Source organism: Cyclopterus lumpus, chromosome 15 (assembly GCF_009769545.1).
Source record: "Cyclopterus lumpus isolate fCycLum1 chromosome 15, fCycLum1.pri, whole genome shotgun sequence".
Classification (NCBI taxonomy): Eukaryota; Metazoa; Chordata; class Actinopteri; order Perciformes; family Cyclopteridae; genus Cyclopterus; species Cyclopterus lumpus.
This window is the reverse complement of record NC_046980.1, coordinates 12,393,131-12,407,718: the sequence shown is the minus strand read 5'-3', so window position 1 is coordinate 12,407,718 and position 14,588 is coordinate 12,393,131. Positions and strand designations below refer to the sequence as shown.

The 14,588-nt window shown below is 41.3% G+C and overlaps 4 protein-coding genes across 4 annotated transcripts; 3 read left to right on the top strand and 1 right to left on the bottom strand.

Annotated features, from left to right (window-relative positions):
• Positions 1-264: 264 nt before the first annotated feature.
• LOC117744440 (dual specificity protein phosphatase 13-like) lies at positions 265-1,049 on the bottom strand. Its single transcript, XM_034552713.1, has 3 exons — positions 931-1,049; positions 558-775; positions 265-476 (listed from the first exon to the last, which is right to left on the bottom strand). Exons 1-3 carry the CDS (start codon positions 1,047-1,049, stop codon positions 265-267), a joined length of 549 nt encoding a protein of 182 aa, XP_034408604.1.
• A 944-nt stretch (positions 1,050-1,993) lies between these two features.
• LOC117744439 (sphingomyelin synthase-related protein 1-like) lies at positions 1,994-7,622 on the top strand. The gene is made up of 6 exons (XM_034552712.1): positions 1,994-2,097; positions 4,103-4,720; positions 4,820-4,915; positions 5,070-5,187; positions 5,352-5,502; positions 6,276-7,622. Exons 2-6 carry the CDS (start codon positions 4,107-4,109, stop codon positions 6,578-6,580), a joined length of 1,284 nt encoding a protein of 427 aa, XP_034408603.1. The 5' UTR covers positions 1,994-2,097; positions 4,103-4,106; the 3' UTR covers positions 6,581-7,622.
• Positions 7,623-7,944: 322 nt separating this feature from the next.
• LOC117744373 (beta-microseminoprotein) lies at positions 7,945-9,852 on the top strand. The gene is made up of 4 exons (XM_034552599.1): positions 7,945-7,959; positions 8,787-8,892; positions 9,147-9,249; positions 9,694-9,852. Exons 1-4 carry the CDS (start codon positions 7,957-7,959, stop codon positions 9,815-9,817), a joined length of 336 nt encoding a protein of 111 aa, XP_034408490.1. The 5' UTR covers positions 7,945-7,956; the 3' UTR covers positions 9,818-9,852.
• A 3,004-nt stretch (positions 9,853-12,856) lies between these two features.
• Positions 12,857-14,209, top strand: npy4r (neuropeptide Y receptor Y4). Its single transcript, XM_034552388.1, has one exon. The coding sequence runs from the start codon at positions 12,857-12,859 to the stop codon at positions 14,207-14,209; it is 1,353 nt and encodes a 450-aa protein (XP_034408279.1).
• The last annotated feature ends 379 nt before the right edge of the window (positions 14,210-14,588 follow it).

Sequence of the window (14,588 nt, the reverse complement as noted above, 5' to 3'; positions counted from 1 at the left end):
ACATTTAAAAATAATGTTTACCACTCATTCTATAAATATCATAACATGTTTTTATGAACGTGTGAAGACACGAGTCAAAGTAAAGTAAAGGTGTATTTACAAAGCTTAATATTTACAATATTTCACAACACCATTGCTGCTGTAGTCAAAAGTTAAACTCGAGACATGGAAAGAGAGAGAGAGGTTTCACATTCTCTCTCTCTCCATCCATGTCTCTCAAAAATGTAAGAAGTTTAGAGCAGTTGAAAAAAGGAGGGAGAGATGTCAAAGAAGAGGACACAACCGCCGTTTGAATGTCAGCTGTTCATCCAGCTTGAGGAGGAGCGACAGGAAATTCCGGTTGGGATAAATGGCTCTCTTTTGGACGACATGCCTCAGAGCATCTCTGAGAGGGAGACGCTGCCGCAACATGAAGTAAGCCAGGACCAGAGTGGCCGATCGGCTTATTCCCATGATGCAATGCACCAACACCTTTCCTGTGGAGCAGGATGGAGAATGAGAGAGGAAATAGAACAGCACAATTATAAACATTTAGGTGTCACACTCATACACTGTACCATTTTTGCTCTTCAGGGCCTTATGTATGAAGTCAGCAGCAAGTTTTAAGTAGTGACTGAGATCAAAGTGGTCTGAATCCTCTGCTGGGATGCCAAAGTAAACGCAGGTGTTCCCGTAAAAACTCTGGTCACCGATGCTGCCCTGCTTGGAGTGTGCAGCATTCAGGACATGGGTGATGCCAAGTTTATGTAATTTCTTTCTATTCTGTGCAATGGCCCTGGAACACACACAAAACAGAGAAGAACCATAGGGAATAAAGAGGAAACATGTCAAGGAATGATGTTAAGAAGCAGTTACACATATTCAGTACTTTAACAAGCTCATAAAAATGGCAAATTTCTTCAACAGCCGCTACAAACACAAGACACTCACACATTTCCTATGTAGAGGTCGGGCCAGGCTTCATCCACTGGCGTGAGCTCAAGTGTGCATGAATCCAAGATGAGCTCTAGTTCTTTAATGAGCACCAGGTCTTGGTTGCTCGCTGACATTCTCCCCAGACACAGAGAGCTCCTCCAACAGACTGTGTGCACCGTCTCTTCACCCCAAGAGTCTGCAGCTCAGTGAGGGACAAGAGCAGGTGGTTGTTTGAATGCCGCTGGCCTCTAAAATTAGCTCCATGTGTTCATTGAGTTCTCTCTGACTGAGTTATTTAACGTTGTTGTTGCACTGAAAGTAAAAGACAGGGACTTTCTCTGTCGCCACTGAGGTCACATTAGGAAAGGACAATGGAGGGGAGGGGTGGACACAAATGAACTGGTTAGTGTGTGCATGGTACAAATGGAGACAGTCTTGCATGGTGTGAATGAGGGCATTGGGTTAGGGCACTGACTTCTGCAGACTAAGGGAGGACAATTCTACGGATTTATTACAGGGTCGCTCGTCGCTTTGTTTTATTTAGCCTCATTTGGCCCTTTCTCTTGCAGTCTTCGGTCCAGGGCTATAAGCTGTTGCAGGAAATCTCTGTTTGGTCAAATCCAGCGTTTCTGGTGCACACAGCGTGTAGAGGACAGAAGACTGAGCTGGTGATGACCAGGTAGGCCAGGACCAACGCAGCCGAGCGACTCACACCTACAGCACAGTGCACAAACAGTCATCACTGCCTTTACAGCACAGCTTTCCATGTGCTGCGTTCAACTTTAAATAAGGCACAGGTTACATGTGCTGGTGCAGTTTGGCACAGACTCAGTCAAACTCTCACGAGTAGAAGTGGTTATAATTACATTACTGGTTTGAAAACCCCCTGTTTGTATTTGTGTTGTCTAATTCAAACCAATTAGTCCATGAAATCCACATTTTTCTTTAATCAGAGAAACGTAACTTGGAAACAGATCCGAGTTGTAACCACGCATGGCCAGCAGGTGTCAGTGTGCTTTCAGCTGTCCTGCATGAGCGCACCAGCTCTTCTTTACTAGTGTTGTTTATTATTGTCTCTTCCTGTTTGGTGTTGCTCAGTTGTCAGAAGCATGTTGGCCATGAACCACCCCAGAGAGACAGCTCATCTCCACCCGCTGCCAGCACAGTGACAGTGGACTTATGGTAAGAGAGGCAACGATTATCTTTTAAGCGTAGAAAGTTGTGTTTAAACTGTTCCACAACAACATAGAAATGTGATTGAATCGCTCAGAGTTAATCTCATATTGAAATGTAGCAGTCTGGTGTTTCTTTGTGGTCCTTTGGTGAACAGACTATGAGCCCTTTGTCGAGTTGTCTCTCTCTCTCTCTCTCTCTCTCTCTCTCTCTCTCTCTCTCTCTCTCTCTCTCACACACTCTCACACACACACACACCCACACACACACACACACACACACACACACACACACACACACACACACACACACTGAAGGGCTCTCTCTTTCAGCTGTGTGTCACTGCTCACTGGGTCTCACTGTAAGCCAGCTAAACAAGCTGACATGGCACTTATGAATCCCCAAGTAAAGCCCCATCAGTGAAGCTGCAGGATGTTGCCAATAACTTCTAGAGGCCAGTTAATAATAACTTATATATCTTTGAGGGAACACAGATACAGCTAGCCAGGTGAGTTGCTTTAAGTTTCAGTCATACATATTTAATATTGATCTGCGGATTAGCTGAATTTGACTGCCCTGTATGGACTGTATCATCTGCTATATTGAGGGTATTGGTGTGATGATCTTTTGGGAGATTATTGACAATTTCATATCCTGTACTTTGGAAACAGTGTGTTGCAATCAATATTGTGATGTCATATTATGTGTGACTGTTAATCCAAAGGTGACACTCCCTAGAAAAAAAAAGAGTAATGTGGGAACGTCAGGAAATATATTCATTTATAATTCATCTTGAATACATACAAGTTACAGTAAAAAAAAAGTGTTTCACCTCACTCATATTGTAACCTTGAAGACTAGAACAAAATGTTTCAGGTGTTTGATGATATTTCAGCTGTTGTTTTTGGTTTTGAATCAAGTTTAAGCAGTTAATTATAATTGTTAAAGTCATTTTTCATTTGATTGTTTTAAGCTTTTGAAATATGAAGATTATGGCTGAAACTAACAATTACAATTTTCTTTATCGATACATCCGCTCACTTTCCTTCACTCAAAAAAAACAGCAAATTCTCAGACTAGAAGAGCTGAAGCCATCAAATAATTGATCTTTTTGCTTGAATAAATGGTTTAAATGATGATCTTTTTTGTTTCAGCTCTAGTAAAGATTAGCTGCTCTTCTTGTTTTAGTTTAGAGTAAACTGAATATTTGGGGGTTTTGGACTGTTGGTTGGACAAAAATAGGCAACTTTTGAATCTATCTCAAGACTAAACGAATAATCGTTTCTTCAAGGAAATAATCATTACTTGCAGCCATAATATTTGACTAGTTTCCAGACCCAGTAAATCGTCACAGAGGAGACTAGTCTGTAATTATGCTTACACAATTACTGCAACTGTTTAAATAACCAGCTGGGAAAATACTGACTCCATTATGATATCTCATCATAGTAGTATTCGTTAAGTACAACAACTCCCTACAAACCAGGGGCTGTCTCATGTATTAGTGATGGCTGAAAGTTGCTTACTTGAATGATTTTAAGTCTGTATCTGCTGTCCAGTCAGCATGTAGATTATGACTCACGTTCAACAGTTACAGTCGTGTTGGTGGAGTCGTGCAGACCTTTGGAGCAGTTGGGAGGACAGGGCGAGCAGAACCGTGGTGCGCTTATCAGAGGGTCAAAGGGCAAAAACAAGGACAAGAAGTGTGTTTGATCAGTACCTTTAGTCTGGCTGTGGGAGAGGAACTCTGTTTGTTTTGTGGATGGTTTGTGACTTTATTATTATTATTATTATTATAAAACAAAACATTTAAAGATGTCACCTTGGTTTTTGGAAAATTATGATTGATTTGAAACAACAAGTTGATTAGACAGCAGGACTGGCAGTGACAAAGACGGTGATGAAATCAAAGAGGTGAAAACACTGTGGAGAAAGAAGTGGTGCTCATTTGTCAGATTGATGGATCTTTGTGGAGCCCTACATGACTTAACACTGTATATGTCTGTATCTGCAGTGGCATGGCAACATCAGAGGACAGTGTGAGTTCCTGGAGCTGTAAGCAGGTGGCCCGGTGGCTGCAGGAAGAAGGTTTCGGGGAGTATGTGACGTTATTGTGCGACCAGCACCGCCTGGACGGCCCCAGCCTGCTGGCTCTGACTGAGGCCGACCTGCGCGGGCCTCCGTTGGGCATCTCTGTGCTTGGAGACATCAAGAGGCTGATCATAGCCCTCTGTCGGCTCCAGAGACAGAACCAGACCCAGCTGGAGGAGCTGGGTCTCTGGCCTACAGACATTCACCCTGCTGGGCTCTCGCCGGGGTCCACAGGGGGCGAGTGGAGCTGTGACGGTGCTGACCGGAGGTATAACGGAGGTGATCACTTAAGTAACGACACTGAGCTGAGGTTGAGGAACGGTGACCGCTCTGGATACAGTTCTCTGAGTCATGCACACACCAACGGGAGGTATAGGCAGCACCTGGCTGGCCGATTGGACCCAGAGGTGTGGAAGACAATTATGAGTTCCATTTATGTATTTTTTGTGTTTGGATTCACTTCGTTTGTCATGGTCATCGTACATGAGCGTGTCCCGGACATGAGGACGTATCCACCACTGCCCGATATATTTCTGGACAGGTATCCAATGCACGTTGAACATATTTAATTTGCACACATACTCTCCTGCACTCATATCTAATCTGCAGACTGATACACATGTTGTTGTACTCTTGACAGTGTTCCTAGAATCCCTTGGGCTTTTGCAATGGCTGAAGCCTGTGGCCTCATCCTGTGTTACATGTGTCTGCTGGTCCTGCTCCTCCACAAACACAGGTAGTCCACCGCTGCAGCTTTTCCCATTGCTGATACACTCTGCTTTAATAATATGTGCACCACATCACCTCTAAATGCATGGATCATCTAACCGCATGTAAGTTTAGAAAGTGCTGTGCAAGGAATGCTTTGTGAATGCGTGTCTCTATTTCAGATCCATTATCTTCAGACGGTTGTGTTCTTTGTTGGGAACAGTGTTTTTGCTCCGTTGCTGCACCATGTTTGTCACTTCACTCTCTGTTCCTGGGCAGCACCTGAAGTGTGCCAGCAAGGTGGGAAGCACCCGTGCGATGATTTACTAGTATCCCAGTAACTCTTGTTGCTATTTGCAAAGTTACAGTTTATTCTTGACTCAGCATTCACACTGTCATAGCTGGTGAACATTTGCCAGTGTGAGTCACAGCATGACTGATAACGGCTATTTTCTGTTCCTCAGACGTACGGGGATTCCTGGGGAAAGATCCAGAGGGCGCTACTGATCTGGAGTGGATGTGGGATGACGCTGACAGGTGTCAAAACGTGCGGAGACTACATGTTCAGTGGGCACACTGTTGTCATCACGTTGCTCAACTTTTTTGTGACTGAATGTGAGTGTCAACACTTTTGTTTACCTTTTTTAAAATGTTTGACTTTAGAGTATTTCAGTTCATTTTAATTTGTATAGGCCAATATCGCAATTTTTGCCTAAGAGGGCTTTACAACATACGATATCCTCTGTCTTTTCTTATTGTCAACTAATCCCATGAAGATCAAATCCCATGAAGATCAAATCATATAACGTTTTAGTTCGTCTCTCACTACTTTCTGACTTCCCTCTTTTGTCCGTGACTCTCAGATCTAAGCCCATTTGTTCTGTATTGTATGGTTGCTTTAAAAATGTGTAAAAAATGTATAGTTCCATTATCAAAAAAGGCTCAGTAATTTCCATAAACAGCTGGGCACTGTAGTTTGTAGTAAGTATTTCTCAAACAGGATTGGGGACTATTTTCAGAGTAAAGGTACATTTACAGTCGCACAATGATCGACACAAAATAGAAAGTTCATTATAATGCAGGAACATGTCCCCCAGTGCAACAATGTGACTCACTGATGTGTTTTAATGGTTGATATAAGCTGTGTCTTTGAATACCGGGCTACTAAAGTGTTGGGCACTACTTTCAGCCATGGATTACTACGCATTTGCTGTGCTAGTCAGTATTTACAGCAGCAGGTTGGTGTAGATTCAACATGACTTACAGCGCTTGTGTTTAGCTTCCGTGTTTATGCTACTTTAGGCGTTAGCTGATCTCCGGATTTGTTGACGATAAGAAAAATATAAATATCACTACATTTATTCTTTAATGATTCCTTTCAATTGCAGACACTCCTCGAACATGGAATCTAATTCACACCATCTCCTGGGTGTTAAACCTGTTTGGGATTTTCTTCATCCTGGCGGCCCACGAGCACTACTCCATCGACGTGTTCATTGCATTCTACATCACTACTCGCCTCTTCCTCTACTACCACACATTAGCCAACACCCGTGCCTACCAGCAGAGCCGGAGGGCGCGCATTTGGTTCCCCATGTTCTCCTTCTTTGAGTGCAATGTGAATGGACCTGTCCCCAACCAGTATCACTGGCCCTTCAAGAAACCTGCCTTTATGAAAACTCTGATTGGATAGAGTAAGCTGCAATGTGCATGGACTGTAATACTAACGGTTGAAAGAGAAACTATACTTGATATGCTGCTTCTTATATTTGGCTGCTTATAAGTTTATTATGTGGGAGTTTCCTCCTCCCCCCAATTTGTATAAATGAATGATTTTTTTTTTTTATTCCGAAAGTTAGATGAGAAGATCGAAACCATTCTTAATCTTCTCATCTATGAGTTAGATGAGAAAGTGTATTTCCCCAAAATGTTGAAGAATTCCTTTTTATTTAATTGCACAGTACTACCATTTGACACAAGATATGTGGTTTCTTCTTTATTTGACACAAGATATGTGGTTTCTTCTTTTCTTCTGAGAGATTTGTTTGCCTTCGATTAATCACTTCCAATGTTCATGTTCCACTTTGGGGATGTTTAAGTTCCTCTGGTTTGGGTTGTTAGTCACCCTTAACATCTACAGGAGAGAACTGTAGTTTTGCTGCAAAGAGATTGAACACTTGTGAGATTCACTACTAACAAAAGAGGCAGTTGTTTCTTTTGATGTGCAACAGGAAAAACACTTCCTGTTCTCTGCTGAAATAGCTCTTTTTTTATCCACTGATGTTTTCTTTCATTTACACTTTATAGAGTGAACTCTAAAGCTTAGTTTAATTTGATAATGTCACCATTGGGATAGTGTCGCTTCCTACATTTTCAGTTCAATTCAACCAAAATCAAAACATTTATTGTAATGTTTAATATTGTCAATCGGCCCTTAGTATAATTGTGTTTTTATCCTAATTTGTTGCCGTTTTTTTATTTTTTATTATGAAATGAGTAAAGAAATGAAGTGATGGATTTTGTTGAAGCTTTATTGTCCAGAGTTTTCCTCTATTGCACAGTACAAAGACTGGCTTTTTGGATCACAAAAGCTTCAAAGTATATTGATTACTACGGCATGGTTAATCCAAACTAAAGCTTTTTAATAATTGTTTACAATTCGTGTCTTTATTTGTAATGCAAGTAATCTATCTCTGCCTTTTTGGCTCAGCAATAAACGTTTACAGATAAGTTTACAGAACGTTTTTATATTTTAGGCTGTTTCCTTGGTTGCTTTTAAAAGAAATGTAATTATTTTTGCATTTGTTGAATACAATCAATTGTGAATATCATTATACAAATCCACATTACATAGTATCAATGGGGGAAGTGATTCAGTGAGGTCTGCCCTTAATGTCAATATTATCGTCATGGTTTTTCTCACCCGCCTTAAAACAAATATCTGATAACAGTCCATTGCTATTCAAATATGATCACTAAAGATATGCAGGGGTGCACACCTAAGTATAAAGCTTTCATTAGAGAGTTCTCACTCAGATCATCTTCCTGTTGACCGGATCACATCTGAGGATGGTATGTAATTTACACCTACAGTTAGGAAACTATGAATATGAAGAGCTTGGGATTCTTTTATTTCAAGTATTGTACTGTGGTTGAACTGCTAAATATATGTAGATACTAATAGATATATTGAACTTTTAAGACATTGCTGTCACAATGTCCTTTTATTTAACGACTAATAATTAATTCAAATTGGAGTGCACAGTTGAGCTTTACAGTTGCTTGTAAATTCCTGCAGGATTACATTTTAGTCTCACTGCACCATTTAATATGTTATTATTCATATTTTTGTTTATAGCAGAAGTCATGGTGGTGGTAAAAGATCAATCAGCACGTAAAGTCAGACATCAAATAATATATATAGGGATTCCTCTTCACATAATGATTATTACACTTGTGAATACTGCAAATAAGGTACAAATAATTGTAATTTAAATTGTTTAAATTAATTGAAATATGATTTTTCTTGAATTTGTTTACAATACTATCTTGTGCAGACTAAATTACATAAATGCAGTATGTTGCAGACAACATATTTTGCATTGAAATGTTTACAAAAAAGCATTTTTTTAATTCTGGATAATTTTTAATGGTGGCAAATCACTTGAATATACATGCTAAGCTATTAGCTATTGTCCTAAAACCTACTGACTCACGTTTAATTTTCCTTTTAGGTTTTTATATAAAAGCTATTTAACATTAAAGGATTGGCTGTTATTTGTTTTTTTCTTTCAATTTTTAGAAGACCTTAAAAGGATGACAAATAAGTGCATACATGCACTGCAGAGCCTATAAAACAGGTACCATGTTTACAGATGTATTTTATTTCACTCCTTCAGGCTTCTCTCCATGTTTTTGTTTGTCTGCTGGGACTGCTTGTCCTGTGTCACTCTGACTGCTTCTTCCAGGAATTGGTGCTGAAAGATCTGAATAACCCTCTCAAAGGTGAGTCGAGATTATAGCATTTGGAAGAGACACAACACAACTACAGTGTGGCAGCACCCAGTCCTTCTTCATCCATGTCCATCCCCATCAAGAGTGGAAAGCATCAACCAGACACACAACAGCTGACTCATCATAGAAAACACACCTATGAACACATTGATTCACACACAATGAATCACTACCACAATGTTATTAGAGCTTGATAAGTGGCTCAACGGCTCCTCTTAACTGCGATTTTGTTTCTTTACATGTAGGGTGTGTGGACAAGGAAGGAAAGCAGCATGACTTTGGCTCTGAATGGGACATAGATTGCATGGTGTGCTCTTGTACAAGCGAGGGCTTGAGCTGCTGTAGCAAGTATGATTTTCATGCTTTCATTTAAACCATGACCCCTTTTATGTCCAAGCAATCCTCTATAAGGGACTGTTGGTAAATGATTGGGGAAGGGAGGGGGGACTAAACCTGATGTCTATCACATGTCTATTGTTCTTAAACCAACACGTGTCACACATGGTAACAAATTCAAGTTGTGTGTATGTTCTGTGTTTCACCAAACTGACATATTGGTCCTATTAGCTACTAGTTGATTGCAGAGGACAGCAATCAGTTGTTAGTTGCCCTCTGCAAGTGCAACTTTCTTGCAAAGGAAGTCTGACATAAAACACAACTTTGAAGTGAAAAAGAAAACACAATCCCTAGCTCTCACACAGAAGAAAGTCTCCCATAATAAGTTGTTTACAGTCACTAATTTGTGCAAAACCATTTTCATCTTAGGGTAATATTTGTTCCCTTTTGTCTCAGGATCCCTGATGGAAATGCAGCCGGTGTCCCTGATGAATGTGAGTTGGTTGTAAATAAGGAGACCTGCTCTGCCACGTTGTTGTTGAAGTCAGACAAGACAAAGGAGTGTAACCCTGCACAATAAATGTACCTATAAATGTTCCAGTCTTTTTTATTTTATTAAATATTTTAGGGTGTGCACATAAAGCATGGATCACTGTTAAACACAGACTAATCAATCTTTGTCTTGATCTATAATGTTTTGAAGATTTTTGACAATAAAGATAAAACCTAAAAACTTGCTTGGCTCTGTTTCTTCTTGCCTGCTTTCTGTCTCTGTAACAGCACTCACAGCAGGTGTCATTGTTGCCATGTAATTGAATAAAACCACCACTGTGTGACAGCACAGCCCATTGCTCAGAGGGTCTCTGGCACCCAAAGGTCTTTAACAGCCCAGTTCTAGAGAAGCAACCGCCGCCTTCTGTCTCTGACAGAAACGTTGTGGTGGTTGTGATGTTCAGCTCCTTCTCCAACTCTCATCTCTGTGGATTTACATCTGTCCAGAGCGCCGTTTCCTTTGTCATCTTGTCTTCACAGACACTCTGCAGCTAAACCACCACGTGAGTGCTCTATTTTTGACAGATAGTAATAATCTATAACGCACAATAATGATCTTTGTCAATGTCTTTTCTTTAGTTAATCAGTAATAAAATCAATGCTACAGTGTGTTGTTTCTCCACTGTCAGCGTGTAGCTTTTTGTCAATAGATATGCATGTATACCGTATTCCTGCAAATGTTTTTGAATAATGCATTAAAACAATATAGTAGACTACAGAATGTTTTTTTTCTGAGAATATGCATCCATATTCAGCAGGTAAACTGAAAAACAAAAACAAAATAAACATATATATAATATACTGTATGTACATGCACTCTGTGCACTGTGTGGAAAGCCAATCTCCTGACAGCATTCAGAATATTAATGTTTTGGAAGGTATCACCCACAGTCTCCGACACTCCCGGCAATAATGAGGCTTGGCTCATCATTTCAGGTGGAGAACGCAACAGCATCTTTTATCCCACTCCTCCACATGCGGGCGGCAAGACAACTGATAAGAATAGTCGCACTGTGTTGGATGTGACTGCCCAATTAATTTACAAGCAGGGATTCCAGTAAGTGGTCATATTCACTCGTGGTCTGATGGAGAGATGTAATAAAAAAATAGAAGGGAAATACTTTTTAAGAAAGCACACAGTAAGCATCTTTTAAGATACACACATTTTATGAATAGATTTTGCACAGTGACTACACACTGGAGGTTGGGCTGTCTCTTTGATTTCCTGTCAAGCACTTATGTGCTATAGCTGTCTCCTTGTGATTTCTATTTTCACACATATGTGTTCATAGTATGATTGTCTAATTTGTTCCAAACTAATCCTCTTGTCACGCCCTCCAGTATGGCTCACACTGTACCTACAGTACAGAGCTTGAAATTAGGTCACAAAGTTTCCAAACCTAAAAGAAAAAGACACAGAAACTTGTATGAAATGCAATGGTGAAGTCATAAAAAAACATCTTAACATGTCATGATATTGCTACAGAGAATATTTGAAAGAAGAAGGGAACTTGTCATGCAGTGTGACAAAATGCTTTATCGAGAAACTACCACAGCAACAAAATAATTGATGACAATGTATTTTAGTAAATGAAAATGCATTAGTGCACAGCACAACTGCTCTCCGAAAACGAGGAAAGATAGAATCAATGTGAGTCTGGTTCAGGGAGTCTCTCTTCACGGTCAGAGACACCGTCATTATTTTCTTTGAGATGGAGGACACTTCGCTGAGGCAGAAAAGAAGAATATGATGGACAGAGCAGAAAGTGTCGCCAGGTCACAGTGTTCCTTATCCTGCAGAGATTTAGCTTTGCAAAGGGGACAATTATAATAACACAGCTACTTGCTGGATGGGCATCCTAGTATCACATCATTGCAACATGTTCAGGTTCATAATTGCCTACTAATGGGACAGTTCTCCCCTTTCTCCTGCTGGTGTTTATGATTCCTCCGCCCTGTTACAGCTGTTACGTTACATCAGGTGACATTGCACTTGCCTTTCCACCATGAATAAAGGGTGATCAATGCTGTACCACCCTGCCTCCAGCTCACTCAACACACTGACAGAGTTGGTTAGTAATGATGCAGTGTGAAGTGACTGATAGCTAAGTGTGTGTGTGCCGCTAATGGAAAATGACAGGCTCATTTTCTTTGCGACGCTGGTTTTCACAGCACATGGCAGAGGTTTCAGGGGAGAGAGCCGGAATCCATTTTTAGGATGATGACAATGTCATGCCCTTTCACTCCGTGACATACTACGTAATGTATTGTCTACTTGAAAAATAGAAGTCTCTGCTCCAACGTATGCATAGTAATTTTATTGTCATTAAGCTATTATGCTCAGACTTGAAACCTGACCGGAGGGTTCGTTTGTGGGAGGAGAGCTGACTAATCTGAGATGTTAAGATCGGTGAAGAAGAGAAAGAGAGTGATTGTTAGGACCAAGGACTGAAACTCTGTGGAACTGCAGTAGAACAGAATACTAAAACTATAACAAAATAATGTCCTTGTGTACATAACAATCACATTTGGCAAATTGCAAACTGTGTAAACATTTTAAGTGCTCCATAATCTAAACCTCATTATGGTGTGTTGACCTGATGATGGCCCTTAAAACGGAGAAGTCATAACAATTCATCAACTGAGAACTGGGAATTACTAATATAATACAATTTCATGGCAATCCATTTAAACAGATGTTCAGACAAACCAACATTATCATCCAAACAGCCATGTCACTAGCACTGCTAATATATAACATAAGGGCATGCTTTAATGACAATGCTTTCTTGAAACTAATCTTACAATGATATTGTCCTTACTTCTTTGCATCTTCCCTAAACTCCTCAGCCACCTTTCCTTCACTCTCTGCTTCTCTCAAAACAACAATATCACTTCCACATGAGCACACCCTTTGACTTACAAGAGGGATTTTTCAAGTAATTACTTCTTTCTTTTCTCCCTTGTCCCTCTGTGCGTTCTGTCTCTTTGTCTCAGATGCATGTTTTAAGAGGACTGGGATGGGCAGTTTGATCCTGGGGGCGGGTGACACTGAAGTCCTGGTGAAATGTCTTTTAGTGGCAAAGAGAGCCAGTCTTCTTCGTCGACGACAGCTCCAACTCTGCCCTTCAACAGCTCCACCTCTCCACATTCCGCACCATGGGAGGTGGGAAAACCCACTCCTGAGCCTGTGCATGAGTGGTTGGAGAATAAGACCCTGCTGCTCTCTGACCTCGCTGTTCTTGGGCATGATGAGCAGTGCCCTATGTCTCCTGTCCTCACAGCATGCATAGTTGTGTGGTACAGCATGACAATGGTGCTGGGGCTGGTGGGGAACATCGGCCTCATCTGCATCATCGCCCGTCGCAGAGAAAAAGTCAATGTCACCGGCATTTTCATCTGCAACTTGTCATTCTCTGATATCCTAGTGTGTGTCTTCTGCCTCCCCTTTACTGTCATATACACACTAATGGACCATTGGGTGTTTGGGTCGCTGTTATGCCGGCTGGTGCCGTTTATCCAGTGTGCATCTGTGACCGTGTCTGTGCTGTCTCTGGTGTTCATCGCTCTGGAAAGACATCAGCTCATCATTAACCCCTCTGGCTGGAAACCAAGCATTTCTCAGGCCTACCTGGTGGTGGTTCTCATTTGGATTCTGGCCTGCTTCACCTCCTCACCTTTCTTGGCCTTTCAGTTACTCACAAGTGAGCCCTACATCAATGTCATCCTGCCCCAGTCTCCACTCCATCACCAAGCCCCCCCTCAGGCGTATCTAAATGCATCTCCACCTCAACCTGTTTATTACACATACAAAAACTCATCTGCACTTTCAAATTCATACCACACACTTTTTTCTTATGTCCCAGCCTCTCCACATATGGAGGCCTGTCTGGAGCACTGGCCTTCCCAGCAACACAGGCTTGCTTACACCACATGGCTCCTTCTGTTCCAGTACTGTGGTCCACTATTGTTGGTCCTGCTCTGTTATGTTAGAGTTTTTGTGCGCCTTCGCCACCGCAAAGACATGCTGGACCGCGCCAGAACACCAGAGTCCCAGAGCATGACTCACAGCCGCCGTATCAACATCATGCTGGTCGCCCTCATTACAGCCTTTGCTCTATGCTGGCTGCCGCTCACCATCTTCAATGTGGTGTCAGACTGGAACCAGGAGGCTCTGCCCATCTGCCACCACAACCTGCTGTTTTCCCTCTGCCACCTGCTGGCCATGTCCTCCACCTGCATTAACCCCATCATCTATGGCTTCTTAAACTCCAACTTTCGTCAGGAGGTGAGAGAGGTGCTCCTGCACTGCCGCTGCATTCAGCTAGAGGAAGAGTGTGAGCGCTTTCCCATGTCCACTGTGCACATGGAAGTGTCCCGCACCTCCGTGCCTCTCAGCTGCAGGAGCGACTCTGTCTGACTTTAATATTACAACATGAAGAATCCTACTGTTCTAGGATATAGTCACATAAACCGTAAAGACTAACTTCTGCTGTTTGTTCTACCTTTTATTGACAGTAGCCTACAATAGCTTTGAAACTGATTTAAAGTGCAACATTTTTGTTAGTGGTCTGAAGTGAAGTGTGTCGTACATTCTTGGTTTATCTTATTCTGCAGTAGAAGTATAAGGAGTGCGTTGATGTCATTTCAAACTAATCTTTGCTATTTCCCTATTTAACACTTCCTACTAACTGTATACAGTATATTATTCATAAAGTAAACCACTTTTTTTGAAGAAAGTATACAAGATTTTATTTCCATTTTATACGAGAAGAAACTGATAAAAAATGTCCCCCGTT

Coding starts and splice junctions, on each gene's coding strand:
- LOC117744440 (XM_034552713.1), bottom strand. CDS start 1,049: ATGTCAGCGAGCAACCAAGACCTGGTGCTCATTAAAGAACTAGAGCTC. Junction 776..930: donor GACCTCTACATAGGAAATGT/GTGAGTGTCTTG, acceptor TGTGTGTTCCAG/GGCCATTGCACAGAATAGAA. Junction 477..557: donor GGCCCTGAAGAGCAAAAATG/GTACAGTGTATG, acceptor CCTGCTCCACAG/GAAAGGTGTTGGTGCATTGC.
- LOC117744439 (XM_034552712.1), top strand. CDS start 4,107: ATGGCAACATCAGAGGACAGTGTGAGTTCCTGGAGCTGTAAGCAGGTG. Junction 4,721..4,819: donor CCCGATATATTTCTGGACAG/GTATCCAATGCA, acceptor TACTCTTGACAG/TGTTCCTAGAATCCCTTGGG. Junction 5,503..6,275: donor CAACTTTTTTGTGACTGAAT/GTGAGTGTCAAC, acceptor TTTCAATTGCAG/ACACTCCTCGAACATGGAAT.
- LOC117744373 (XM_034552599.1), top strand. Junction 8,893..9,146: donor TCTGAATAACCCTCTCAAAG/GTGAGTCGAGAT, acceptor CTTTACATGTAG/GGTGTGTGGACAAGGAAGGA. Junction 9,250..9,693: donor GGCTTGAGCTGCTGTAGCAA/GTATGATTTTCA, acceptor CTTTTGTCTCAG/GATCCCTGATGGAAATGCAG.
- npy4r (XM_034552388.1), top strand. CDS start 12,857: ATGTCTTTTAGTGGCAAAGAGAGCCAGTCTTCTTCGTCGACGACAGCT.